The 25,631-nt window shown below is 46.6% G+C and overlaps 10 protein-coding genes across 10 annotated transcripts; 4 read left to right on the top strand and 6 right to left on the bottom strand.

Annotated features, from left to right (window-relative positions):
* Nucleotides 1–4,510: 4,510 nt before the first annotated feature.
* Nucleotides 4,511–5,759, top strand: FOXG_17504 (uncharacterized protein). The gene is made up of 6 exons (XM_018397513.1): nt 4,511–4,651; nt 4,699–4,914; nt 4,967–5,020; nt 5,076–5,123; nt 5,177–5,349; nt 5,402–5,759. Exons 1-6 carry the CDS (start codon nt 4,540–4,542, stop codon nt 5,735–5,737), a joined length of 939 nt encoding a protein of 312 aa, XP_018258488.1. The 5' UTR covers nt 4,511–4,539; the 3' UTR covers nt 5,738–5,759.
* A 980-nt stretch (nt 5,760–6,739) lies between these two features.
* FOXG_17503 (Cu/Zn superoxide dismutase) lies at nt 6,740–7,485 on the bottom strand (the record flags this gene model as incomplete). The annotated part of the gene is made up of 5 exons (XM_018397512.1): nt 6,740–6,751; nt 6,865–6,891; nt 7,012–7,031; nt 7,224–7,388; nt 7,473–7,485. 5 exons carry the CDS (start codon nt 7,483–7,485, stop codon nt 6,740–6,742), a joined length of 237 nt encoding a protein of 78 aa, XP_018258487.1.
* Nucleotides 7,486–7,846: 361 nt separating this feature from the next.
* Nucleotides 7,847–8,970, top strand: FOXG_17502 (uncharacterized protein; the record flags this gene model as incomplete). The annotated part of the gene is made up of 6 exons (XM_018397511.1): nt 7,847–7,888; nt 7,965–8,077; nt 8,284–8,321; nt 8,378–8,523; nt 8,698–8,788; nt 8,840–8,970. 6 exons carry the CDS (start codon nt 7,847–7,849, stop codon nt 8,968–8,970), a joined length of 561 nt encoding a protein of 186 aa, XP_018258486.1.
* A 623-nt stretch (nt 8,971–9,593) lies between these two features.
* On the bottom strand, nt 9,594–11,162 carry FOXG_17501 (triacylglycerol lipase; the record flags this gene model as incomplete). The annotated part of the gene is made up of 1 exon (XM_018397510.1): nt 9,594–11,162. One exon carries the CDS (start codon nt 11,160–11,162, stop codon nt 9,594–9,596), a length of 1,569 nt encoding a protein of 522 aa, XP_018258485.1.
* Nucleotides 11,163–12,745: 1,583 nt separating this feature from the next.
* Nucleotides 12,746–15,036, top strand: FOXG_17500 (uncharacterized protein). Its single transcript, XM_018397509.1, has 7 exons — nt 12,746–13,033; nt 13,122–13,206; nt 13,281–13,595; nt 13,671–13,786; nt 13,843–14,140; nt 14,206–14,424; nt 14,487–15,036. Exons 1-7 carry the CDS (start codon nt 12,815–12,817, stop codon nt 14,819–14,821), a joined length of 1,587 nt encoding a protein of 528 aa, XP_018258484.1. The 5' UTR covers nt 12,746–12,814; the 3' UTR covers nt 14,822–15,036.
* Nucleotides 15,037–15,355: 319 nt separating this feature from the next.
* On the bottom strand, nt 15,356–15,553 carry FOXG_17499 (uncharacterized protein; the record flags this gene model as incomplete). Its single annotated transcript, XM_018397508.1, has 1 exon — nt 15,356–15,553. The coding sequence occupies one exon, from the start codon at nt 15,551–15,553 to the stop codon at nt 15,356–15,358; it is 198 nt and encodes a 65-aa protein (XP_018258483.1).
* A 1,997-nt stretch (nt 15,554–17,550) lies between these two features.
* Nucleotides 17,551–18,160, bottom strand: FOXG_22820 (uncharacterized protein; the record flags this gene model as incomplete). The annotated part of the gene is made up of 2 exons (XM_018403238.1): nt 17,788–18,160; nt 17,551–17,730 (listed from the first exon to the last, which is right to left on the bottom strand). Exons 1-2 carry the CDS (start codon nt 18,127–18,129, stop codon nt 17,551–17,553), a joined length of 522 nt encoding a protein of 173 aa, XP_018258482.1. The 5' UTR covers nt 18,130–18,160.
* Nucleotides 18,161–19,287: 1,127 nt separating this feature from the next.
* FOXG_17498 (uncharacterized protein) lies at nt 19,288–20,811 on the bottom strand. Its single transcript, XM_018397507.1, has one exon. The coding sequence runs from the start codon at nt 20,544–20,546 to the stop codon at nt 19,359–19,361; it is 1,188 nt and encodes a 395-aa protein (XP_018258481.1). The 5' UTR covers nt 20,547–20,811; the 3' UTR covers nt 19,288–19,358.
* A 516-nt stretch (nt 20,812–21,327) lies between these two features.
* Nucleotides 21,328–23,176, top strand: FOXG_17497 (uncharacterized protein). The gene is made up of 3 exons (XM_018397506.1): nt 21,328–21,894; nt 21,945–22,753; nt 22,800–23,176. Exons 1-3 carry the CDS (start codon nt 21,363–21,365, stop codon nt 23,079–23,081), a joined length of 1,623 nt encoding a protein of 540 aa, XP_018258480.1. The 5' UTR covers nt 21,328–21,362; the 3' UTR covers nt 23,082–23,176.
* On the bottom strand, nt 23,000–25,023 carry FOXG_17496 (uncharacterized protein). The gene is made up of 2 exons (XM_018397505.1): nt 24,612–25,023; nt 23,000–24,564 (listed from the first exon to the last, which is right to left on the bottom strand). Exons 1-2 carry the CDS (start codon nt 24,925–24,927, stop codon nt 23,186–23,188), a joined length of 1,695 nt encoding a protein of 564 aa, XP_018258479.1. The 5' UTR covers nt 24,928–25,023; the 3' UTR covers nt 23,000–23,185.
* Between the last annotated feature and the right edge of the window lie 608 nt (nt 25,024–25,631).

The following is a 25,631-nucleotide window of genomic DNA, read 5'->3' as shown; positions in this document are numbered from 1 at the left end:
CCACTAGGGAATATAGAAATCTTTGCCCAGCTAGCCATCGGTACTTTTAGGATGAGTCAAGGTAATGCAAAATATCCAGTGGCATTCCAGGCAGCCATAGTTAGGGCATAAGTAAAATTCTCTAATTTACCCCTGTAGGTAAACTTCCTAAGAGTATATAAACTAGCAGGAAATTAATATCATTATTAATGCAGATACATATTTTATTTTTCTGTTTATTTTATACAGTACACATAATATGTTAAGACAGTCTATAACTATTTTTATTGGGGTCTTAATCGACTATTAATAAAAGCCTTACTATATCATGCAATAACAATGCTTAAGCGACGGGTGGAGCTGCTACTTGCACAATACAATCGTCCTGCTTGATACTTAAGACGAATCAAAGGCAACTGTTCCAGAGTAATTTCAATTCTCTAAGGCCTATGGAAATACATCGAGCTTCAGGCATGGGCTGCATAAGCTCTCCTGATCCAAAGCCGACATGATAAGCTTGTTTCCTCTGTTAGCACTGATGGCTGCGCCGTTGACCTAGTGTCCCTCTTTACTAGATAGGAATCTAATAATATATGCAATGTCATCAGGAATACTAATCCTACCTGCAGCAGTTGTATTTTCAATCTGCGCATCGAAATAAGACTCCGGCATCAAGTTCATCTCCTGGGTAGTCTTAATAGAATCAGTGGCAGTTAAGCCTATAATGATATTGTTAACTATAGCCCGAGTCGATTTGCCAAAACTATTAGTAAGAAACCTTATATATACTTATAGAGTGGCTTTTCTGGCTTTATATATTACAGTAGGATCCGAGTTACCCTAGTAAGCTAGAATGCTTATAATATTAATGACTTAGCTGCTTTGATATTAGAAGTATAGGTGACGGCTAGCTTGCTGATGCCTTTGAGAGAAATGGCTTGGCTAATGCCATGGGACCCTCTGGTTACCATGGCTGTCTACTAGTGAGGGACCACGGTGTATCTGGAGATGGAGGAGTAGACATGTTGGAGAATGTTCAAGTATGGCATATTGATACTAAGATGAATGTGCTGCGTGACTGATTGATGGGTAGTTCTTAAGATCTGTCGTCGAAGCGTCAGGTATTTATATTCGAAGAAATAAATGCATATCTCAGGATCATAACTATGTGACCCCAGGTTTCTGAAAGTCCGCCAACAACCTCGCTGCCAAGGCGACCGCAGCACTTTGGTCTAGTCCACTAACAACGGAGTTAATGCAACTGCGAAGGTAGGACGGAGTTACCGGACTCCTATTGAGCCTGATGATCCAAATGTTTAATGCATGTGACTGTTTATTGAATGCTGAGTATTGGTGTTGCTATCGTTCCCTGTCCTTAACATGTGGTCATGGATGACATGCTCTAGATTCTCACGCTGTTCAAATTGAGATCATAAATATCTGTAGCACCGCTGAGATGAAATACACTTATGCCTGAAGGCCAATGGAAGAAGCGAGTCTTTGGCTAGTGTCAGCCAGGCATATATATGGTCACTCTCGTGGGTGATTTAGGCCCAGATTCATGACAGGCGCGGACAAGGATCATCACGTAGATAACACGAGTCGTGCAGGGTATAGACGATAGTTTTTTCAGCTCATCACCGGGCGGCAGCTCTGCATCACTCATCAGAGTCGGTGTGGCTCCGGAAGCTTTACGATTCATTTACAGGAAATTAAACCAACACTTAGATTCGCCTTTCCTGCGTTAGAATTCTGAGATGCATTAGTACGCGGCAGCTGTACTGCTGTAACCTGCGGAGTTCCAGGGGGTTGGCGGAGTTGCAGAAGACTCGTGGACTTTATCTGGGCTGATGTTAGGGTCTGTTTAACTTCATGAAACACCTTGGAAACTAGGCTAATGAGGTAGTGACCAAGGCATAAGATCTTTATAATTTAAAGAGCTTTATTAGTCTTTAGTTATTCTAATAATATTTATAATCTTATGTTGAATAATCTACTCTTTAAAGACGTATATATTACTATCTATACTATAATAATGTTTTAAGTAGTGCTTTTATTAAATAATATATTAAAGTAAATTTTGCTTGGCGAATCGGAACTTTTGAATGTTAGGCAATTGGTAACGCGCAAGCATTAATCTGTCTGAAGTTACGAGAATCGGTATCGGTGAGGTGAAGGGATTGACGCTTTGTACATCTGATTGTTTATAGTGTGATTTCAGCCATCCGTCGTCGCAAGGGTCAATCCCTCATGGTGCAATACGGCGTGTATCATTTCGTGGAGACCAAAAGGGCATTCTGATGTATCCAGAAACAGCAGAGAAGGCTGAAAGTAGATACACTCCGAATGATAAAGGTGTATCTCTTCAGAAGGTTAGTTGCCAGTATACGATGAAATGTAACTAGATCATAGCCTGAAACTTAGTCCAAACACGCGGCCTTGCGCAAATGTGATCCTTTAAATAAGCTATGCTTCAGCCTGTCCCGCGCCTCGAAGGCTTGACGGCGGCGTTAGACATGGTTGTGATGTCGGTTGAACGGCAATGATGATTACCAATGGAAATGTGCAGTGGTATTTTAAATAGCTTCTTTCTGGCAAGTGGCATTAGCCAAAGTGAGTTAGTGTGTCGGGCGATAAGCTGATAAGCATGCTCCAGCGGGATTTGACCAAATGAGAAATGAGTTCAACCAATCAGATCTTAGACAGGGATTAAGCACAAAAATTAACAATACAGCCGTACCCTACAGAATCCAACTGAAACAAGAATAGCCTTTAGCATCATCATGAGATGCAGTATATAGAGCCTGTTAGTAATACAGTATTAAGGAAGTCTTTGTTTATCTTCTTGGACTCATACATACATTGCGTTAGTAGAGTTAAGAGAGCCAAGAGATACATGCGATGTTGTAGTTTTCTGAGTGTTAGTTTGAGCGAGGATAATTTCTAAAGCTGGGGCAGTAACATTAAAATAAAAAGATAAAATGTTTTAACCATAGATTGCCGAATAGAATGACCTACCTGTTTGTGGAAGCTTTGTTATGGGATGCAGTCATATTTATTGGCATCATGCCGTCACCTTGCACGTTGTTGGAACGCTCCCATAGATAAATTGCCTCTAGCTAATTTTCCGCTCATCGCTCCGGAGATGGCGATTGGCGGGGACAAGTTTGATGAACCATGACGCGATAAACAGGAGAAGAGAAAAAAATGGCCACACTGTTATCTGAGGCGGCCGGATCGAGGAAGATTATGTGATTGTAGGCGGATCTCCCAAGTTCCATAAAGTGATTCCGCCCGCCTTTGAACTCTGGCGTCCCAAAAAGACTATTTAGAAGTGTTGGGCGAGGGCAATGTGACCAGGAATGAACTTGCGAGTAGTTGGCTTAACCATGAAAAATCGCCGCGGGTCCTCCAGAGAGCGAAAGAGCCAGAATTGGTGCTCGCGGTCACGAAAGGTCACGACTACCCAGCACGCAAGTTGAATATCTCGGTCAGATCCAGCCCCAACAAGAATATACTGAAAGACACCTCTCTTGTTAAAGAGTATCAAAGCTCTTACTTTTACTAACCCCCGGCCGTTGTGTCATGCGCAATTTTGACTTGCATCTTGGAAATGTTACCGAATCTGCCCTGTAGAACACAAAGACAACAATCCAGGCAAAACTCGCGAAGAGGAAGAGCAGGATGCGCAAATTGAACAAGATTAACTTGCATCACCCTTACAGTCTATAATGACTTGCCAGGCCACAATATAATATTGGGTTGTATGTCAAGTACATTGTGCGATTAGAGACGCTGACAATCGTCGCCATCATGACAGCAAAAGCCGTGTTTGCGATGGCCCTTTCCTCGATCACTATTCACTCTCCTCAACGCGATCGCCTTCACAACACCCCAAAACTCAAAGCGATAAATCTTGTGTGAAGAATGAGTTACAGACTTCCCCTGCTTTCTCTCTCAATTGCATATTTTACAGTGCTGGCCAAAGCTGGTTTGAGGATGTTATGCTGGAGAACCAGTCGTCGTCGGCACGCCAAGTTACATGTGACAACGCTATGACAGCACATCCGTGATTGTTTCCGAGAAGCTAGGTCCGTGCCTTTGACGCTCGGGTGCATTCTTGCTGTACCTGAACTCTGTTGCACGGGCTCCCAGCAGCAGATCCTGTCAAACATTCTTTCCACCTTCTCTTTCTGGACATTCACTCCACTTTCGCTGTCCTGAATAGTGTCATCAATATTGGTTTGAAACATCCCAGCGGCTGAAGATGAGAGCTGAACCTGACAAGCCTGAATCTCGAGATGAGAGGCCTTCCTAATAGGGTATAGTCACAGAAACGTGAAGTCATGGCACCTCGTTTCAGAACACGGTTTCTCAGGGCGTGCATCTATGTATAGCGCAATGTCGAAGATATCTTGAGATGGAAATCTGTTAGCAAGCACGTGAATATTCGCAGTCTGTTAGACTGTTAGAATATATATAGGTGTTTGGCATCCAGCAATCAGTTACTCATATCCTCCCAGTTATCTTATTTCTTCATCACTCATTACTTCTTTCAAAATGCTGACTACTTTGTTTCTTTCTGCCCTGGCCTGGAGCCACTTGGCGCAAGCCCATGGAACCATCACCAGAGTGATTGGCGCCAATGGTGTTGTTATGCCAGGACTTACTAGTAAGAACACTCCTAGGAAATCTGAACCTGGAGCTAACGGGGAACAGTCCTTGATGGAACTCCTCGATCTTCTACATCCGCTGCTTCTGGAGCGCAGGTAGATACCAGCGTGATCCGTGACCCCGAACTTGGTACCAGTAAAGCCTCTGCACTTGGCCGAACCAGTAAGGGCCCAGTCGACGGCTCTCGTGTCATCAAGACATTTATGCAGGGTATCAAGAGCCGGTCCCTTGCTGACACCATTCTCGGGGGTGGAGAAGAAGGTATAGTGATATGGCAAGCAACGGAAGACTCTTGGAAACTGACGCTCTGTAGCTACGAGAGAAGCCGTATCTTTCGTGACCGGTAACGCTGGTGCAGTTGTGAACGGTAGGTCTTCATTGCGCCCCTTTTAGTCAGGTTTCTGATCACTAACTTATTTCAGGTGTACAAGACGGAATTGAAAGCTCCCCAGTCGGCGGTTTGGCCCTGGGTAAGTCGCTTTGAAGTAACTGATATTGCGACTCATATGCTAATAGATAGTAGGAGCTGAGCACGGAGTCAACGGTCTTCTGGATGATTTCTTCCAAACCGCAAAGGGAGTGCCATCTCCTCGTGGATACATCGAAGACGGCGTCCAGAATTACACTGGAGTTGGTGCCGAACTCGGGCTACCAACCACTGCATCCGACGGAACTCTCAAGTTGATCTACCATCAGGTTCGTGACCATGATTCTAATTCATGACTCATATTGACACTTCTACACTCAGGTCAACGAGGACGGCGCTGGTCCCCTACTAGTTGACATCGATTTTACTTCTGGAGGTACTGATCCGAAAGCTTTCAAGTCCGCTGAAGTGGTTCAGAACATCATTGGAGTGTTGGGCTTTTCGACAGTGAGCTCGACTGACTTCCCGGTTATTGTCAAAGTGCCTACGGGTAAGGTTTGCTCTGGAAAAGTGGCTGGGGTTTCTGGGGTATGCATTGCGAGGGTGCGAAACAGTGCTACTGCTGGTCCTTTTGGCGGCGCTGCTGCTTTCACCCATAACCCGGAGGCTGCAAAGGGGAAGAAGGCCAGCGCAAAGTTCCGTCACCGCCGTGTTTAGCTTGGCATTGGTCATTGAACGGCCTGGCGTCTGCTGGGAATGGCACTGTGTGATGTCCTTGTGACCAGTTCCTTGGACTTGGTAACGATCGTGAGGGGGGAACATTGAAATGATCGTGTAACACCTGCTGAACTACGTCGGCAGGCTTTTTGACTTAACTAGATGATCGCATGCCTTTCACAATATCAATTCTGACGAGGGGCATGGTTAAAATGTATAATAGTATTAGGATAAAAGAGTATTTCAAATATATATAGGGCTTAAAGTAAGATACTTAGGAAGAAGTTCACCGGCAAAGGTAATTAATACCTAAAATACTTTCCTTATCTTACTGCTACTAGAAGGCTATTAGACTTATTAGGTAATATTTATTAAGTAGTAATATTATTACTATTACATCTAAAGAGTACTAGATCTGCTTTAATTAGGTTAAATGGCTATGTCGGGATTTGGGGCACGGGATATAAATATTAATCTCTGGGACTTTGCCTATATTTTTTATCATAATATAAGAGAAATCTAAGCTCTGATTTATTACTTTAGCCTCTAAAGTATCTCTGCTAAACCAATTCCTATAGCCTGTGGCTGGTATACCACGCTAGCCCTTTATTACTCTACCACCATTTATAAGCTTCTAGTCATATAAAAGGATTTCTAGCTTATTCACGGCTTTTCAAGGAGATCAAGGAACTTCATATAATATAATACCTAACTAAAATTACTTATTATGCCTAAATATCAAATACATAACTGGTTCATATATAAAGCCTCCATCAGACAGCTTTTAGGCTCTAGCTCCTAACAGTGCTTATAATAGCACTCTGTTATAACGGAATTATGAAATTTATATATAACTTTTATATAAACCCTAAAGAAAAATCTTTAAATGCTTAATATTAACTTACTATACTAGAAATAATGCCTCTTTTCTTCTTAAACTAAAGAATAAGGACTAATCCTATATAATAATATACCGGTGCTATAAGTGACTTATTATTACTACTATAACCGTTTCTATAAGACGGCAAGGTCTAGGATTAGCAGAACCGCTAGAAGATATACCGACTATGCCTATAAGTTATTAGAAACCAATAATGCGGAAAGTATTATCTAAGTAAGATTCTTACTATAAGCAGGCCTTTCGCTAATATTCCCTGTAACTTTAGATTTCTTATTAGGTCCTTAGCCTAGGTTATCAGTCCTGCTATAAATAATAATTATTCTCTGGTGGCTTGGTTAGTCTGGCTTTTCTTAAACCATTAAGTAGAACATACTCTGATAACGCTCTCTAGGCCTATTAGTTTCACCAAATGGTCTGTTATAGTGCCGATTAAGGTGCTGCTCGAGTCTGCCTGGGAATTGCCCAAGTCGCCAACATGTCGCTCATGATAAGATGGAGAGCCATGAGTACTCCCGAAAAGATTGACTTGCCCAATGTCAGCCGCCCGTCAGTACAGCGTAGTCGATGGTATAGATGCTAACATACAATGCGGTCCAGCAGAGGTGCATCCGTTGGTCTTGTCACCAAACTCGTGGATATGGAATGCTCTTAGACTATTGGCATGGTTGCCACGGATATTCCAGGAGATGTTTATTGGTGAGCTTTCGTCGAACTGCTCGAAGGTAATGGTGCCAAAGACGGTGGAAACACCTCAGACAGTAGCAACTGCACGCCACAATGCGATTTTAGTCATCTGCACGCTCGAATGATTATGTAAAACCTCAATCCACTTACTTGCCTTGACCATTCTGACCAATGAGAATTGTTTTGCGATTTTCCGGGCGATATTTTTGCCAAATCTGCAAGTACAGCATTACATACTATATGCTAGACAATTCGGACGGATGGATAGACAATGACGTTGGCAGAAGGCAGTTTTAAGATATAAGATAAAGTTTATACATAAGAATGACATCGGTGAGCAGGTAATGCGGCTATGCCGGCATTATTATATTTACAACATCTAGGATTGGTCCAGAAATCGACATCACTCGATACTCCTGCATGAGCACAGATGCAACGCTACACACTTACTTTGCCAGCGCCTAGCCGCTCCGGAGGTCAGAAACTCTTAGATCAAGGGACTTGCGGAATTCGCGTTTTGGAACATGTATAACGGAGAAAGGGTATATGTAAGGGATCCGTCGCATGTAAGTCTCGCTTAGGCCTGAGTGGTTTTTCTCCCATTCTATAAGTCGGCTTACTGATGAAACTTTCCAAGTACAGATTAACTATGATATTCTTGGCGTTGCCCTCAAGGACGTCGACTACTTGACCCAGTGTAATGCTACTCGTACTAATGGTAGTGCTACCGCGAGCGCGGCTCAAGATGCCAACATGTAAGCTCCTGCCATCATGAATCAGTAGTTTATGCATTGAAATTTAATCGACTTGATAGTGAGCTTCTGAATTATTTCGCAAAACGCGTCGACAAGAAGATCGAGTCACCAGAGCCAAGTAACGATGTCATAGGCTCGTTGGTCTCTAATGAGCTTGCAAATGGTGGATAAGAAGCATGTTGTGGAACTCTCGTTCCTTCTCCTAGTCGCCGGGAATCTGACCATGATCAACATGATCGCCTTGGTATGTTCACGCATTCTAAATAAGTGTTACAGCGAAAACTAATGTTCGTGTTTTAGGTGTGTTAACTTTACTGGAGCAACCTGACCAACTCGACGCCTTGATTCAGGATCCGTCTCTGTTGAAACCGTTCGTCGAAGAGTTATGCCGGTACCATACCGCGTCTTCGTTTGCTACAAGACGTGTTGCTAAGGTCGATATCAAGGTCCGCGGCCATGTTTGTCATCCCCGTACCCTCGTATAACTTTTATGCTCTGGGCGATCTCTGATAATCCTTTAGGAGGTAAAGGCAGGCGAAGGTATTATCGCCTAAAATCAAGCAGCGAACCGAGATCCCGATGTCGTCCCTGATCCGAATGTGTTTGACTTGTTCTGAAAGCGAGGGTCTGAAGAGGCCCTTGGCTTTGGATGGGGTGATCATAGGTGCATCGCAGCTTCCCTCGCTCGAGCTGAGCCTGAAGCTGTTTTCTGTAAGTTGCAAATCCACTGGCTATTTCCAACACACTAATATCGGCATCTAGCTACTTTGTTCCAGACTCTTCCCACGTTGAAGCTCGCCATTCCTAGTTCTGAGATCAACGGGTCCGCTCCCAACAAGGACATCGGAGTATCAGAGCTGCCAGTTACATGGTCCTCTCCCCAAGTTTCGTAGTGAACACAGATGCAACCAGCCATTATGGAGCCCATCGGTGGGAAAATATGCTGCTGGAGGGGGGTGAGTGTTTATTATATCGGGCAGTAGTCCCTCTAGCCAATATAGACAAGTCTACCTTAACTAGGGTCAATACTCGATTATCACTATCTACAGCTACATTCAAAAGAATACGGTTTTTTAGGTGCATTATAACTTGATGCTTTTATGATTCTTAATTTTAACGTTCCTGGTTGTATTGCATTTTGTGGAAAGAATTTAGGCTTAATACATCCCAAGTGATTATTACGTGCTATATTGGAAGTGGTATCGAGGTATGTGGTATCGGGTACGATGCCTCGGCTGTGTGCAAAAATTGCCCTGATCCTATTTTTGGATACGTAACAATGTCAAATACATAAGAAAACGCAGTTAGGGCCTACTGAAATAGATAGAAGGGCTAGCTCAATATAGATTATCAATGATATAAGCAATCTGTTTGTGGCGGAACGAATCAGACTCGCTATAAGCTAACCCTGTCACATTAACATTAAACACCAGATTCTTCTCAGACCGCTCTCGATACTGTGGCCAAGTGAGGGATTGAGCTATGCGTAAAAATAATCAGTTAAAAATCGGAAAATTCAAGCGCCGAGGTTAATGTTACCGTAACTATTCGGATTGTGGTTAATAATAAAGCTAATCCAAGCTGTTGACATGACGTCTGCTAACTTGACTAGTCTAGCGGGTTTCCCGGCCAATGGGTTGTTGGAGACAACTGTGTCGTATCCTTGGCCGTTAACATTGTTGAAAGTGAATACGACTTCCTGGAAGTGGCTTGCGCCTTGAGCTGGCGACACGTTCTCGACAAGGGCGTTCCAGTGGTAGCTCCACACTGGTATTTGCTGTTTGGCCCACGACTGGGTCGTGAGTCTTCGACCGGCATGCTGAAATACATCTCCGCTGAAGGCAGCGGCGCGCTTGTATTGCCGTCCAAGGTATATAAGATGTCCTTCTGGTCTACCCTTGAGTGTGCCTGGTATGCCAACAGCAGGGTTGTTGGAATACAGCTTCTCAATGCTGTGGACTGCTGGCTTGGCAAGGCCAACAGATCTAACATATTGAGCGAACTGAGACGTTGTGTTAATCCCTCGAGGAACAAACTCGGTGCCCTCATCGAAGTTAGTTCCCATAAGAAGAGGCACCTTGGCGAAATTTCCCTTCTTCAACAGGGCCCTTCCGCTTGCAGGGATGAAGTCGCCATCTACTACTTGACCCCAACTGGGCGGTGAAGCAAATGTGCTATTGAGAACCGCGCTGAGCTCGTTGGTGGGAAGCTTTCTAAGGCATGCCACTGGCTCTGCGACCGAACAGTTCGTAGTATGTAATAGCTTGTTCCAATACGGCTCCCAAGTGCTTGCAGTCTGGGGCTTGAGTCCGAAGACCAAGGGTGATCCGCTTTGGAGGATAGCGGCACTAAAGAGCTTGTCGTCCCGGCCTCCGTATGCGACCAGTTGAGAGCCGACAGAGAATGCTCCTGAACTCTCGCCCCATAAAGTGACTCGTTCCGAGTCTCCCCCAACATTGGCAATGTTTTCCTTGATCCAGTGAAGGGCCAGCCGTTGATCTCTGTAACCAAGGTTGGTTGATCCCTCAGCCGCAAGCTCGGCGCTATGAAGGAATCCCCAGGCGTGAAGGCGATAATTCATGCTTGCGGCTATAATTGGCATGCCCCTCCTGACCGATTGTTCCACAATGAACGAGAGATTGTATCGGGGATCTGAACTCCCGCCATTCACCCAACCGCCACCTTGGATCCAGACAGCAACGGGGAGTTTGGTTCCTTCAGGTAGACCGGCTGGGCGAACCACGTTGATACTCAGGCAGTCTTCAGAAACATGATTGCCCAATACCCAAGTATCACTGCCGTAGCCAATACAAGACGGTGAGTACTTGGTTGTGTTCCGGATGCCTGTCCAGGTACTATTCAGAGACTGTGGAACACGCAACCGGAGGTCATTGACTGGGGCTTTGGCGTAGGGCATGCCAAGGAAGAGGTATTGGTGATAATGCTGATTGTAGGTGCCTCTGTAAGTGCCATTGGATAAGTCGACAATGGGGGCTCCATGATGAGCGGTAGGGCATGAGATGGCTAAGGGCGTCATTGACGTCACCAACAAAGCTCCAAGGTTGAGGACACTAATCGATTTCATGGTCAATGAGATATTGATGAGAATCAACGATAAGCTGAGTGACCTATTTCATTAATATATCGACTAGGGGCCTACGGTTAGTCATATGTACATTGTCAGCTCACTCAATCCCAAATCCAGTTCGACAAAATGGCACCCCTGCCCTGCGCACCCAGACCCTAGACTTAAAGTCTAGACCACGTGCCTATGCAAGCTAACGGACCTGTGCAGATCATGTGCATTAATCTGGGTTCCGACGTGTGGTCCCCGTACCTGTAGCCGTTATAGCCGTCATAGCCGCTCCGGGGGTGCAAAACTTTTGCAAGAGAACAACCCGTTATAAACAGGCCTTTTAGCCAAGCCATGTCACTAGCTCAGAGGCTGTTAAATAGTTATCGATCCTCATAATGGGCAGTCTCGATCGGCGTAACCGACCCAAACTGTTGGTATTACTCACGGTCGCTCATATCGCGATGAAGCTACGCCGCCTTTGTGAAAGAAAAACTCGATATGAAACACAGACAGATGAGTCATACAAGCTACCTTTGAGAATCCCAACCGAAATGTTATTTGAGTCAGTATAATGTGAGCTACATAAGGTGCGCTGGATTGGATTGCTTCGTATTAAAGTTGGCCGTTCTCAGTTGGCCAACTTTTCCTCCCACCCCGGAGCACAATGATTTGCCCCAGGTGCATGAAGACTAGGCTATAAGATTCGGACCGAAGAGGTGTTTCTTAATCCCTGGCTAGTTGTTTCGGGGAAGTTTAGCATGGCTGGGTTCGTTCGAGGTATGACATTGAACGCATGGAGGGATAATCGTAACGCTCTGTCTCTTATCGTCGAAAGCAGCTTGTGTTTCAAGGAAGAAGGAAAGCAGATTTGCAGCTCTATAAAGGGAGAGATGTCCTAGAAGAGTAGTAGTTTATCATAAAGTATGTTCTTGATACAGATTCGTGAGCGATTTCCCTGGCGACTTTGTGATGAAGAAGCAGTGAGCTATAGCATTGCTCAAGAGGAAAGCTTGTCTTGAGCGCATCTCATCATAGTAAGGGGACTGTTCGGTTGGAAGAAGTGGAGTGTACAGAGTTAAAAGTTGTACCGTTTGGAGTGGCGTGGGTGGGTGGCTAGAAATACATGCTGCAAGGGTCAGGAATGTTAATTCCCGCGATTCCGCTTAGTTCTTGTCAAAGTGGAAGGGAAATCTCAATTTTGATTGGATCTCCCAACCTATGGGAAGCCAGTAAAGCTTACCGACTGTGGAGGCGGACATGAGCGAATTGTGGGTGATCACATACAGCATACCCCCGTCAACATTGTAGACTCCGTGGGACCTGTATTTGAGGGGGCTGTCAAGTTCAAGCTTGTCCTCCACACCCCAACAAAAAGCGTGGACAAAATCCCCCCGCAGTTTCCGCAAGTACGGTTCACCTATTTCCTGGGTGTTTTTAGATCAAAATAATCGGCCCGGAAGCTCTCACACAACATCATATGACAGTCACCGCATTGATGAGAGTTGCTACAGCACCGGGGAAAGTAGAAAGACTAGAGTATAAAGACATCATTTTTGCCAATGGTTACTTGAATCGAACAAAAACGATTCAGAGATTCCTACTTGATTGGCTCTTTTATTACGTGACTCAGTATCATAAACCTTGTTTTTCACTCCTTCATCATGCAAACGGGCCCTTTGTTTGGCGTGTTGGGGCTATTAGCCACTACACAAACAAAACAATTCGATCCTTTTCTCGCCGACTTAACTCATCAGGGACCGCGGACTTTGCACCATGGTTGGGCTAATCTGACCGTGGAAACAAACACTGGAACATTTATTGGCATGTACAATGATACCTATCCTAACGTGCGCCAGTTCTTGCGCATTCCTTTTGCACAGGTACGTCAAGCCTTTCGCCTGGGTTTTCAGCGAGGTCTAGCGTCCCGATATTTTGCTTGCAGTTGGCTTATTCGATCCTCTTTGGCAGCCGCCGGTGGGTGATCTCCGTTGGGAACCACCCCAGAAATTATCCAATTCCTCCAAAGTATACGATTCCACCCGTTTCGGTCCCGGTACGTTGCATGTTGCCTGGAGTATTATACTGTATCTTGCTATCGCTGACATTAATCATCTGGTATACCTGTAGCCTGTCCGCAATATGTTTCCTCATCACATGTTTTCTGGAACAAATATGCGCCACCTAACCCATTGCTCAGTCTGGGGGAGCGACGTGATCAGGGCGCTGTAGCCTGGTCCTCGGACGAGGACTGCCTCTCCCTCGCTGTGTGGACCCCTTCGTATGCAAATAAATCGTCGCAGTTGCCCGTCGCGCTCTTTGCCACAGGTGGCGGTGGCCTCACCGGAGGCATCACCGTCCCATCTCAGTTACCGGAGCAGTGGGTGTCACGTTCCCAGGAGCATATTGTCGTCACCATCAACTACCGTGTAAACATCTTTGGAAGTAAACCAACCCCATTCTGAAAACCTAGGATCTATTCGTTGAGCTTGTAGCTGACGTGTTACTTTAAAACCCCAGACCCCAAGTCTCGCGCCGTGCGGGAGACTTCACTCACGCTGCTCGACGTAAGAGCCGCTGTTGAGTGGGTCCATGAAAATATTCAGCAGTTTGGAGGCGACAGAGACAACATACTTGTAAGTTCTTCGCGCAAGCTCCATCACTCCAGCGGGTTTAGCATTGACGTGTATAGTTGTGGGGAGAGTCCCAAGGCGCTAGGTTGGTAGACATGTATACCACGGCTTTCTGGGAAAAGCCTCTCGCCACCAAATTTGGTCTTCTTTCCAACGGCCCAGACTACATCATTAACACCACTGAAGTTCAAGACCCTTACGCCGACTTCGACGTTGTGGCCAAAGGCCTTGGCTGCGACTACGGCGACGATTATAAAGCTGAGCTTGAATGCATGCGCCAAGTTTCTTGGGTGCAGATCGAGGAGTTCATCAACAGATATGATAAGAAGCCAAGCATTGCGTTCGACAACTATATTCGTATGTACCTACCCTCAAGCAACTCTTTCGAAAGGTGTTCTTATTGACCGGACCTGTTTCATTAGCCGATGAGAAATACATCTTTGCCAACAAGTCTGACCGGTATGCGAAGCACCTCGTGGCACGAGGACCTGCCATCCGTTCCACAACATCAACCGAGCTGCAGCCTTCGCCCAACTTGACTCAAACTGCTGAGGTTGCTCGCTACTTTGACTGCTTTGCATTAAGTGATACCAAGTTGCGTGAGTCCATTGGCCTGGAGAGCTTCCGCTACTTCTATGTTGGTATGTGCCCATCGCACCCCTATCAATGTGGTTCTGTTCTTGTCCACTAAACTCGATGTCAGGTAACTATTCCAACATTAGCCCCCAGCCGTGGTTGGGTGCCTATCACTGGACGGATTTACTTATGATCTTTGGCACATACGTCAAGATGGTTGGCGATACTCCCCAGGCTGAAATCGACACATCTGCCGCCATGCAAGACTACTTTGTCGCTTTCCTCAAAGAGGGTGCCAATGTGACGAGCTCCGTGGGATGGCCTGTTTTTCAACACCAGGGTAAGAATAATGGCTCTATTATTGAGTTTGGGGCGCGTGGTTCTCCAGCTCGAAACATTACCGGTGATTATCTCGATGCTTCCTGCTACAACGCGTCAGTTCCCTTTCCTATATTGTCCTGAATAGAGGCAACAGGAACACCGCACAAGCTTGGATACAAGTGCTTGACGCTTTACTGGATCTGATTGCCGGGCTTATGTAGCTATCTAGTCGTACATTTGCCTAGGGCCGCGCTTAGCGAGACGATGAACTCGTCTGGAGACTTAGCGAGGATAGTCGAGGCACCAATATTTAATTCTCCTTCAATATAAGTGCATGTACGCTACATATATCACAACTTTGAACCATAAGGCGTTTGGCCTAACACCCTGTTTGCCTGGCGCCTTAATTACGGACAACACAATATCCCTGGCCGGCATGGCTTCTTTAATCAGACCCACCCTGGTACCTGCATAAGTTGTGATTCTACATTTTGGACCATATTCTTCACTCACTTCCTCTAATACATCCAAGTAAAGGTTCTGGTTGTCTTCCTCACTCAATCAGTTGACTGAATCAATAAATGTCTGGTTGATCAGACTTCGGCCATTGTAGCAAGTTGGCCATCCATGAATATTACGGACTTTGTCGTATATTGTTGTTCGAGCAGTACTGCATCAACCGTCAGGTGCCCGCAGCGCCTCCTTCAGATAGCCATCTGCAATGAGGGCCTCGGGGCTTGCTAAGAATCTTGTTTCCAGCACGGGTCCTTGCGCACCCATTTGCACCAAGGCGGCTAGTCCCCGACCGTCACTGATTCCACCTGCTGCCAGCAACTGAATGGGATGCTCGACACGTTGCTGTTGTACTTGCATTTCTTGTATCTTATCATGCACCTCTGGCACCAGCGAGATAATGCTAGTGCCTCGAGCCAACGCATGGCCTCCAGCGTCTGTCCCCTGTACGACTAGGACACTGGGCCGCAGTAATTCGGTAGCCAAGGTAGCATCTGCCACCGAGCCAATCTGCACCCAAATCTTGGTTGCATGCGAGGTCGCCTCCCGGATCTGCTGTATCCAAGGAATCAAGTCATGAATGCTTCTCGGAGGAGCAAACAGCCAAACCGCACAGGGTCGATATTTCCTCAGCGCAGGTATAGCGACCTCCAGCGAGGCGCTCCAAGTGATGAATCCTACCCCAACAGGCAGGGTACCACTCTCGCATATAGCAAGAGCGTCACTCCCTTCGGACAGGAGATTCGCGGCTTCCTCTAGTGATTCTTCCAAGGGATCTGAATTTTATGGATTGATTCTCTTTGTATCATACAGGGAGATACTACTGATTAGGCGTGGAAAGCATCCCTCATGGGGAAAGTGTATCAGGGTGCATATTTATCAATCGCTGCTTCCCAAGCCTTCGACGATTGCGAGGGCTTTTTAACCTATTGAAACCCCCCTACTTCGATGCTAAGAGTCTTCACTTGTGGAGGTCGAAGTACGAACATTTATCTTCAACTACAAAGGAGCTCTAATAATTTGTAAGACCTTTTGGACGCGAGGGCTTGGACTCTGCAGGAGCGATATTTGTCTCGTCGCCAGCTTCGACTCTTAGAAAACAAAATTCTGTGGGAGTGTCAGGAAATGATAAGAGACGAGTCCGAAAGAGATCCAACTGAAGATTACATCAAGAACCACATCACCATCCCTCAACTTACTGGGACCAGTATTTGGGATAGGGAGGTAAACGATCAATCGTATTTAATGGTGTCTGGCTACTCTATTCGACATTTAACTTTCAAAAGGGACAAATTCCCGGCCATCTCTGGCTTGGTAGGTATTGTAGCCAAACATCGTGGCGACCGATATTGTGCAGGCATGTGGTGGACAGATATTGGGCACGACATCTGTTGGAAGGTAAACCGTTACAAAGGGAGTGCACCAAGACCAAAACAATACATCGCAGCGTCCTGGTCTTGGACATCGGTTGCAGGGCTAGTCAAATTTCCGGCTACAGGAGCAAATCCTTCCTTCAAGGCGCCAGAGCCTCTACACTCAGTCAACTACCTTGATTATGGACTGCAATATCGTAGTCAAGACATTTACGGACAACTAAACGGTGGTTGGCTTCGTCTCCAAGCACATGATGCCCCTCTCGTTAAGTCAACCCACAACGTGTCGAAGGCTTATCACTATCGTGTGGGGGGTATTGAGGACATGGACCGAGCCAGCATTAATTTTGACATTCGAGGACACGAGTAAAAGATGGTCCTGGGGCTTGTATTGATGCGTGCGACTCGATCGAAAAAAAGTAAAATAAGGTGGCCAGAGGATGTGATGCTCTCTGGCATTGCAGTGCAAGAAGTAGAGGGCAGGTTAGTAGAAGTTAATGGCCAAACACTCTGGACGGGTCTTTATGAGAGGGTTGGTTTCTTTGAATCCAGGCTATGAAAAGTCAGGAATATGCACTTATTAACAGGGAACCAAAGAAGTTCATTCTAGTTTAAATATACAAACTTTTGTTATATAATCCTCGACCCCTTTCCATGTAATCTGATAGTATTCTTGGCACGGCAGTATAGGTACCCTTTCGAACATATGAATGTCAGCTTAAGTGGAGTTGAATTACACAGCAGAAGCGCTTAACACAACAGTCTCCTCCGTTTGTGCATAACAAGGTTCATCCTCCAAGCGGCTCGTACCCGAATTGTGAGACATGGAAACGTCAATGGCATTTATAATAGTTATACTAAGAAGAAAACAAGATCTGTTGCCAAGAAGCTGTAACTAACTAGCTAGACCTTGCTGTTGTAGTTCCAGATGCCCCAGGCTGGGGTGACGTTGCCAAGAACACATCCAAAGGTCTCTCAAGAAGACTAGAAGTATGGATGATGGGACGTGGTGTTCTTTTCCATAGCCTGCAGGCAATCCCAGTGCTCGACAATACAAGAGCCCTTGGTTCTGTAAACATCAAAGACATTTGTTAAAGAGTCATTGGCACCCCCAGCCTTGATATGAATCGTCGTATACTCCGGCCCTACCATAACACGAGCAATCTTGCACAATCATGTCAGTTACACCTTCATTTCACGCCACCCAAGACGGAAGTATACCTCAAATGTATTCTCTTTAGAACCAAACAATGGCGACAGGATCTTGACAGCTGCATCTCTCCCGTCCGGAATGCTGGGGTTGTGCTGCACGTAGTTGCTTGCTACATAGCGCTCAAATGCACGCTTGACGTCTTTTTCAGTGTAGAATGTATATGCGAAATCGTTCATGGCGGTTTGAATCATAGATTGGCTGAGATCGGGACTCGTGGTTGAGGGGCAGTCCCAGATTGTTACGTTGCTGGTGTTGATGCCAGCAATTTCGACGACGCGTTGGATGTTTGTTGCTGCAGCTTTGTTGGCAAGCACGAGCAGTGCGCTCAGCATCCATGAGTTTATGAACATATTTTGAGATTTCGTGCAAGACCATGTGTTGATTTAATGTCCTGCGAAGCAAGAGTGAGATAACTGTTATATATCTATCGCGTGCATTGCTAATGCGACTAGAGCGAAAATCCGGGGAAAAATCCGGGGGTGGAGGTCCCGACCCGGTCCGAGCAAATCCGAGCCGAACTATTAAGGTTGGGTAGATCCAAGACTATTATCACGGACTTCAGCCAGATGGAAGCCCCTTGTGATTTTGCTACGACTTTATCCGCCATCGAACTCGCCGAGGAGAATATTGGCAAGAAGGTGGATCGTCTTCCCTCTGGCAAGATCATACGCCATCCCGATTTAAAGCACGAGGTAACATTTCGGCTTTGTGTAAACGGTCAGGAATCCAGGTCCTGCCAACAGTGGTTGGATAGAATGAAAGCAATGATGGTTAGGTGACCGGCTGCCAGGTTTGCACAATTAAATACACTATTACTTGAACACGACACTGGGATATGACGTTGAAGCAACTCTGAAGGTGACTGGCCATGCACCTGCATGAGAGAAACTGTATTGTTGAAGATGTGAATGTATGTAAGCTGGGGTTACAGCGTGTATTATGAAGTAGGAGATGAAAAATGATAATCAAAGCCCAATTAAGTCCCAGCCAAGATAGAATCCAGCCGCCACATCAAAGAACACCGCCATTCAGTGTACATATGTTAAAGGTCATGCCTTGCAAACAGGGCACGCGACAGCGACGCGCTGTCACGTGTTATCGTGATTGGTGACATCCCTGAATTGGTTCAATGGCGACACATTATTGATGCGTTTAGGTGAACTATTAGGCTCTGGCTTAGGGTTAAGTGCAGAACCCACGGGATAGAACCAATAATGTCGACCAGAAGTTAGTCACACTCATTGTATACCATGATTTAATGATCTCGCTTGTTGAAGAGGATTTGATGAATATGTCTGAATGTGTGAACTGTAGCCATTGATGCAGTGAATTATTGGCTTATGGATATAGACTGGTGGTGAGATCCACGACAACATCTGAGTCAGTGGCTAATTATGCCAAAGTAAGTCAAAGAAAGGTTGCTTAATATAAAAGAAATAGCTAATTGCAATACCTCTCAAAAAGAAGAGTACTACCACTAGACAGATTTCCAACCAAGATGAGTCGAAAGAAATACGGTCTGCCAAACACTCATCCCATCCTACCAAGTCTACCCGGAAGGCTAAATCAAATCTGCCGTTTAGTTCCGGGGATAACTGGGAATATCCACGAGCCCATCTGCAACATAGTTATAACAGCCTCCTGAACAACCAATATTTCCGCCATTTGTAATAAGGAGCTTAGGCTCTCCCTCAGCAGCACTCTTATCTGGAGTCTGAATAATTCGCAGCTCACGCGAATAGGCTGACCACTGCCCGACGTTAACCGGCTTCCAACCATCAGGGTCAACAGCATCTGTGTTGACAAAGACTTCCTCCCGGCTGTTGCCGTTAGCGATGAAGATCCCGCTGCCCTTCTTTCCGGGCTCAGGCGTCCAGATCACAAATGGGCTGCCGTTGGGGTTCAGTTGTCCGTCATTAGGAATGATAGGCTGCGCAGTAGCGGATCCGAAGGCGAGAGGGTCGTTGGATACCTTGTAGTAGACAGGGCAACCGCCAGTAAGAGGTCCACCACAGTACTCAAACGTCATAACGTATTTCTTGGAGATAGGACTGTAGGCGACAGTCGCCATGCCAGGACGTTGATTGGTGTTAGGATAGGCAACGTCGTCAACAGCCTCGCTCCACTGTCGCAAATCCTTGGTTGTCTTGTGGGAGAGCTTCTGATTGTATTTGGGGTCGACCTGGGTGGAGAAATAACAAATCAGCTGGCCCTTGTGCATCATCAGAAACGGCTCCCAAACGGCTTGGTCGCCCTGGCTGATAGTCTCGGGTCCAGGGCCGTAAACAATGTGGCTGACAAACTCCCAGTCTTTGCCCTGATTCTTACTGGCATAGAGATCGATGTAGGCTTCGGTCAGATTGCGAGGAGTAGAGACGCCGGCGAGCAGAATAGTGCCCTTACTGTATCCGCCAAAGTCCTGGGGCAAGGCGTAAAGAAAGGGTTGGTACCAATTACCCCAGCCGTTGACCTGATCCTCCACCCTAGCAAAAGGCGTGTATGTCGCACCGCCATCTGTAGATTTGTAGATAGGGAAGTAGGTGAACTCCACATCAGGATCGTAGTCCTCCCAAGACAGAAGCAGAGATTTGTCGGGGAGCTGCAGAGTTCGGCCGTAGAGGGTTCGCCAGCTGGTAGCTTCCTTCTTGGGATAGAAGACAGCGTTGTCGTTGAAGTTGGACCAGGGCTTTACGGCCCGCGGTGCCAGTGACGCTGCGAGACTTGAGGTCGTGAGAACCGCGGTGGCGAATAGGTGGCTGAAAATCATGGCGAAAGATGATTGGGAAGCCAGAAGAGAGTGGTTGGTTTGCTTGGTGGCTCCTGGCGAGTGATGTTGACTGAGACTGAAGCTGGGGACGCTATATTTATAGTCATTTACGTGGTTTTATAACCCCTTCTGGCAGGGTCATGGATGGCAGTGAGCAGTAGAGACAAGCCATTTCGCCTCCTCATGCGTTGCTCGATTGATCTCAGACTGAAAAGTCTGTTGTCTGCGGGGTATAGCACACAAGATTTGTCAACCGTTGGCCAAAGCAGGAAATAGGTCAAGAATAATAGATGAAGTATCATCAATACGACCTGGCTTGGGCCAAAGCACTACCAAATGTCCAGATTTACCGCCTACTTCCCCCTGTACCTTGCAGCATTACGAGGGGCAAGCGGCATTCAAGCCAATGAACATGTTTCATTTCCGATGCGGGGAATCGAGCTCCTCGGGTGAAGCCATAGTTGGATCACGGCCTCTTGACCAAAGCGCGCGTATCGCAGAATCTCTCTCGACGCGCATAGATATTGATTGACAAACAGTAAGCCATTTCACAAAGACCTCTTTCTTACCCCTGGTGATGGCTCCAAAGCTGATTGAGCTACTTTGTTAGCTTTCCACTCTCTACTCCGCTTCCCCATGCCATGACGATGGGCGGTCGGGGTAAGAGCCAATCAGAAATTGCCATTTCCGAGGACGAGAAGAATGCGGGCAAGCCTAAGATCAGCGCCTAAGATTTACCCCGTGTTGTATTCCGCCCCCTGCTGTTCCCCAGATGATCCTAATTCCTCAAACAGAGAATTTATTACACTCAATACAATGAAACCCCCCAAAGCGTGCCACGAGTGCCGGAGAACTAAGCGGAGATGTACACGCCGAAGCGGCCAAGTAGGAGACTCGTGCGATCAGTGCCAAATGAAGAGTCTCAAGTGCACAGCTTCCTTGGCCAATGTCCCGGCCCGAACCCATGCCCTGCTGCCAAACCCAAGTCCCACGCGGCATCAAGACACTTCGATCGACGTTCCTGTTGACGTCGCTATTCGTCTTGTTGATTACTACCTCACCAAACTTCACAATCGACCTCATAGCTTGTTCCACCCAACTACCCTGAAGAAACAGGTACAAAATGGCTCAGTCAATAAAGCTCTGCTGCTCTCTATCTGCAGTATGGGTGCCAGATTCGACGCAGATGATGATGTTCGCTCTCTGGAAAGCACATATAATAATGAGTCTAAGCGCCTACTTCTGGCTGATTTGGAAAATATCTGTATCGAGAATGTGCAGACATGTATTTTGATCGCTAATCTTTATGCTGCCCATCTCAACCCCTCCTCTGAAGCCCTATTCTTTCGTAAGCTGCACCAACGACGTTCCATTCTGCCAGTCACTTACCGCTCACAGGCATCGGTGTCAACCTGCTACAAATCATGGAAGCCGGCACTTGTTCGGCGGCCAGCACATTGATAGATCGCGAGATAAGGATACGGGCTTGGTGGACGCTCTACATGGCTGATCGCTGGTCATCCTCCAGTCTTGGGCTGGCTCCTCAGATCCGAGACACCGATCTTGCTGTTGATCTTCCAATGCACGAGCCTATTTTCGAGTCTCTGTCTCCAGACGAGACAAAGCTGAATCTCCCGTGGCAGCCAGGACTTTGGGCGCACAAGATCTCGTTAGTTCGCCTCTTTGGACCGATCAAGGATCTCAACTATCGCAGTGTCTACGGAAACATTGACGATGAGGAAATCAATTCGACTGTTGCGTCCCTCTCCAAATTGCTAGATGACTGGGAATGGACAATTCCACCGAACGTCAGGCTGAGTACAGAGAATCTTGAGCGATTCATCAAAGCAGGCCATGGGGGCGCCTTTATCGCTCTCCACTTGGGCTATCACCACTACGCCACGCTGCTATACTTCCGATTCCTCGAGCCCGCGGCATCATCATCACCTCTGGCGGCGATGTATCGAGCGAAGTGCAAGTTCCATGCTTCTTCATACAGCGATCTTCTGAAACTAGCTCGGCAGAAGGAAAATTGCGAAGTCATCTACCCGACTGTTGGCCATATGGCAGTAGTATCATCATCGGTCCTACTCCATACGCTTTTGTTCAGTGTGGATGAAGATGTCAAACCTGCTCGAGATGCCCTCAAGTCAAACTTTGAGGCGATCCTTGAACTGAGACGGTACTGGCCAAATACTGAATCCATGGTACGTGAGTCAGTTTGACCAAATGGCTAGGACTGATTCTCGACAGATTCATCGCCTCGTTACCTTTCAGAATTATTGCCTGCTGTCCAGTGATTACAGAACGCATACACTTGACGGCTGGATGCTGCGTTTCTTGATACAGTACTCACTTCCTTTGGGCGAGAAGGAAGTTGCACCAGTGACGTCGGGCATGGATCTTGACATGGATAGTTTCTCAGCTCGTACTCAAGCGGTGGCTGAACAGGGGAGGTACACTGCATTTAATATTGATGACTTGATTTTAGATGACATGCAAATGTATTCTATGGAAGAAAATACCAGCAATTAAGAGATAAAAAATCATAGCAGGACAAAAGAAGGAGTCTGAGAATTAATCATTCAGATACATAAATAGAGGGTTTAACAAGGTCAACAGTGTTTATGATCCATCACCTACTCGGAAATGGTATAAAAGGTGACCTCGGCAATCATTGTCCTCGCTGGGACAGTGACAGAGATAGGAAAGCCACCATAGTTAGGATCCTCGTCAGGCATCATGGCAAAGCTGCCACTCCTAGTCTCATCCCCGTTCAAGACGCGCACTGTTCGCAAGCGACCAGTTTCCTCGTCATCCACAGCCTTTTCCTCGAATTTAAGGATCCCCGTGAAGGTTGTATTCTTCAATAAACTCTTTGCACTAACATGGAATCCCCAGCCGATCAACAGGAACTTACCGGGCCCTCGATGAATAACCATGCCTGACCCTGGTCCTGGTTTTCCAAAGACGAAGCATCGATCAATTGTGATGTCGAAATCTCCCCAGCTCCGCTTGATGGGGTGAGAGATATTTTTGGATGCGCCGTTCGGTATTTCATCAAAGCAGAAGCCAATAGATGAATTTGGCTGACGTTGAGCTTCAAGAACAATAGCCGACACTGACTTGAGAAGTCCGTAATGCTTGGTGAAGGGATTGTCGGCTGGTTCTATGGTATCAACGCCAAAGGGAGCTACACCCATCGCCGCATAGGATCCGTAGGCAATCCACATACGCCGAGCGCCATACTCATCGCGTCGCTGTTCCGGAACAAAGAGTGGTTGATTTCTATGCCTATACTTTGCACAGGACCTTTCGTAATCGTTGAGATAGATGTCAGGACCGAGGAAGTCTAAGTTGGGCGCAAACTGCATCCAGACATCCATGACGTTGCTCACGGCACCACCGGAGGGATAATCCCCTGGCATACCGCCCCCACCTACGATAACCGGGAAGTCGTTGTCCGTATCGTCTCCGGCGTAGTTCATCCACATATTGGTGTAGTGCGGAATGGGATACTGTGCTTTTCCAGCTCCCGCGACTTGGTTGACGTAGAGAGCATAGTGGTATGCCATGAACAGTTCATCGGTACGAGGACCTGATCCAAAGACTGTCTCCCAGTCACCGCCTTCAAGTCCTGCAGGGTCGAAGTGGGCCAGGTTGTGCTTCTTGATATCTCCGTGAAGGTTTTCCCAGCTTGAAGTGAGGAACTCGATGAGATCCTGTGGCACAGGTTGGCGAAACGCCTTTTCAGCTAGTTCAGACCCATCACGCGAATCGCCCAACAAGCCACTCTCATTCTCAACTTGAACCATGATGACAGTGGAGTGGGACTCATCCAATTCCCGGAGATGCTTCATTAGTGCGCCGAACGCTTTGGCGTCAGCCTTGCGAGATTCTGGGTGGAAGAGTGATACAACATCAGCGGTTTCAAGACGACCGCCAGCTTTGCGCAGTTTCGCTCGAGCGAATCGCTTCGGGTTCTGCTTAACCCATGATGGCACGTATGTCGAGAGCCCTGAGCCCATCAGTCCCTATCCACCACAGTATCTAGCGGGTTCTTACCGTTTTTGAATGAGCCGAACCAGAGCAACACAAGATGCAATGAACGCTTTCGCGCTGCAAGGATAATCTCGTCGAGAACAGAAAAGTCGAAAGTATCTTCTTCGGGCTCGATCATCTCCCAGGGCACGCAGCCTAGCAGAGTGTTGATGTTTGTGTCTACCATCTTCTGCCAAACTGGCTCCATGTACTCGACTGATGTCAAGGAAGAGTTTTGAAGTTCGCCTGCTCGTATGAGGAACGGGCGTCCGTTGACTATGAGTTGTTTGGAGTTCTCATTGCGCCTCAGGTGAGGAATGTTGATACTCAGTGATCCCATGCTGGATGGTTGTTAATCGGACGGGATGATTGTAAGATGCAGTTTTATTCAAAATGCAAGGGAAGAAACACGGTTGGAAGTTAAGGCATAGAATAGAGTAACAGAGCGAGTAAGAAATAGGAAGAATAAGGGTGATAGTCCCCCGCCTCATACTGATCGGAATTGCCCTTTTGTGATTGGTTGATAAGCCGAATGGGCTTTGATGTGGCGGCCCGGAATAAAGTCTTTCTGAGTGGCTGCAATGCCGCTCCTCAAGAGGCCGTGGCGTGGTGATACGAAAATAAGCCATGAACTCAAATTAAACCCGAATAGTCTAGAAATTGGGGCCATTCAATGAAAGTGACTAAACCAATTCCTAAATCTGGGGTAAATGAATGGGGCGCTTTTTCTACTTCCCCAGCTTCAACAACTTCCAGTCGGGGCAGCATAAACTTGCCGCACTTAATTTCATGGCCTTAAGAATGTGATCTTTTCCCATACATCTCGAAAAGTCTTCACATACAATTAACTTGTATCTCTTTCTATGGCATTGACCTGTCACTTACTTGATCATTATGTCCTCCGAGAAGAACAACGTGTATTCCGTCGAGCATAACGAGCTGCCTCATCTCCAAATCCCCATGAAACATGGTACAAGTCCGTAGGCCTGCGCAGCTGATACATACGGATGCCACTACTCATGCTCTGCACTACAGTCAACAGTG

This window comes from Fusarium oxysporum, genomic scaffold (assembly GCF_000149955.1).
Source record: "Fusarium oxysporum f. sp. lycopersici 4287 supercont2.50 genomic scaffold, whole genome shotgun sequence".
Classification (NCBI taxonomy): Eukaryota; Fungi; Ascomycota; class Sordariomycetes; order Hypocreales; family Nectriaceae; genus Fusarium; species Fusarium oxysporum.
This window is presented reverse-complemented; position numbering and strand designations above follow the sequence as displayed.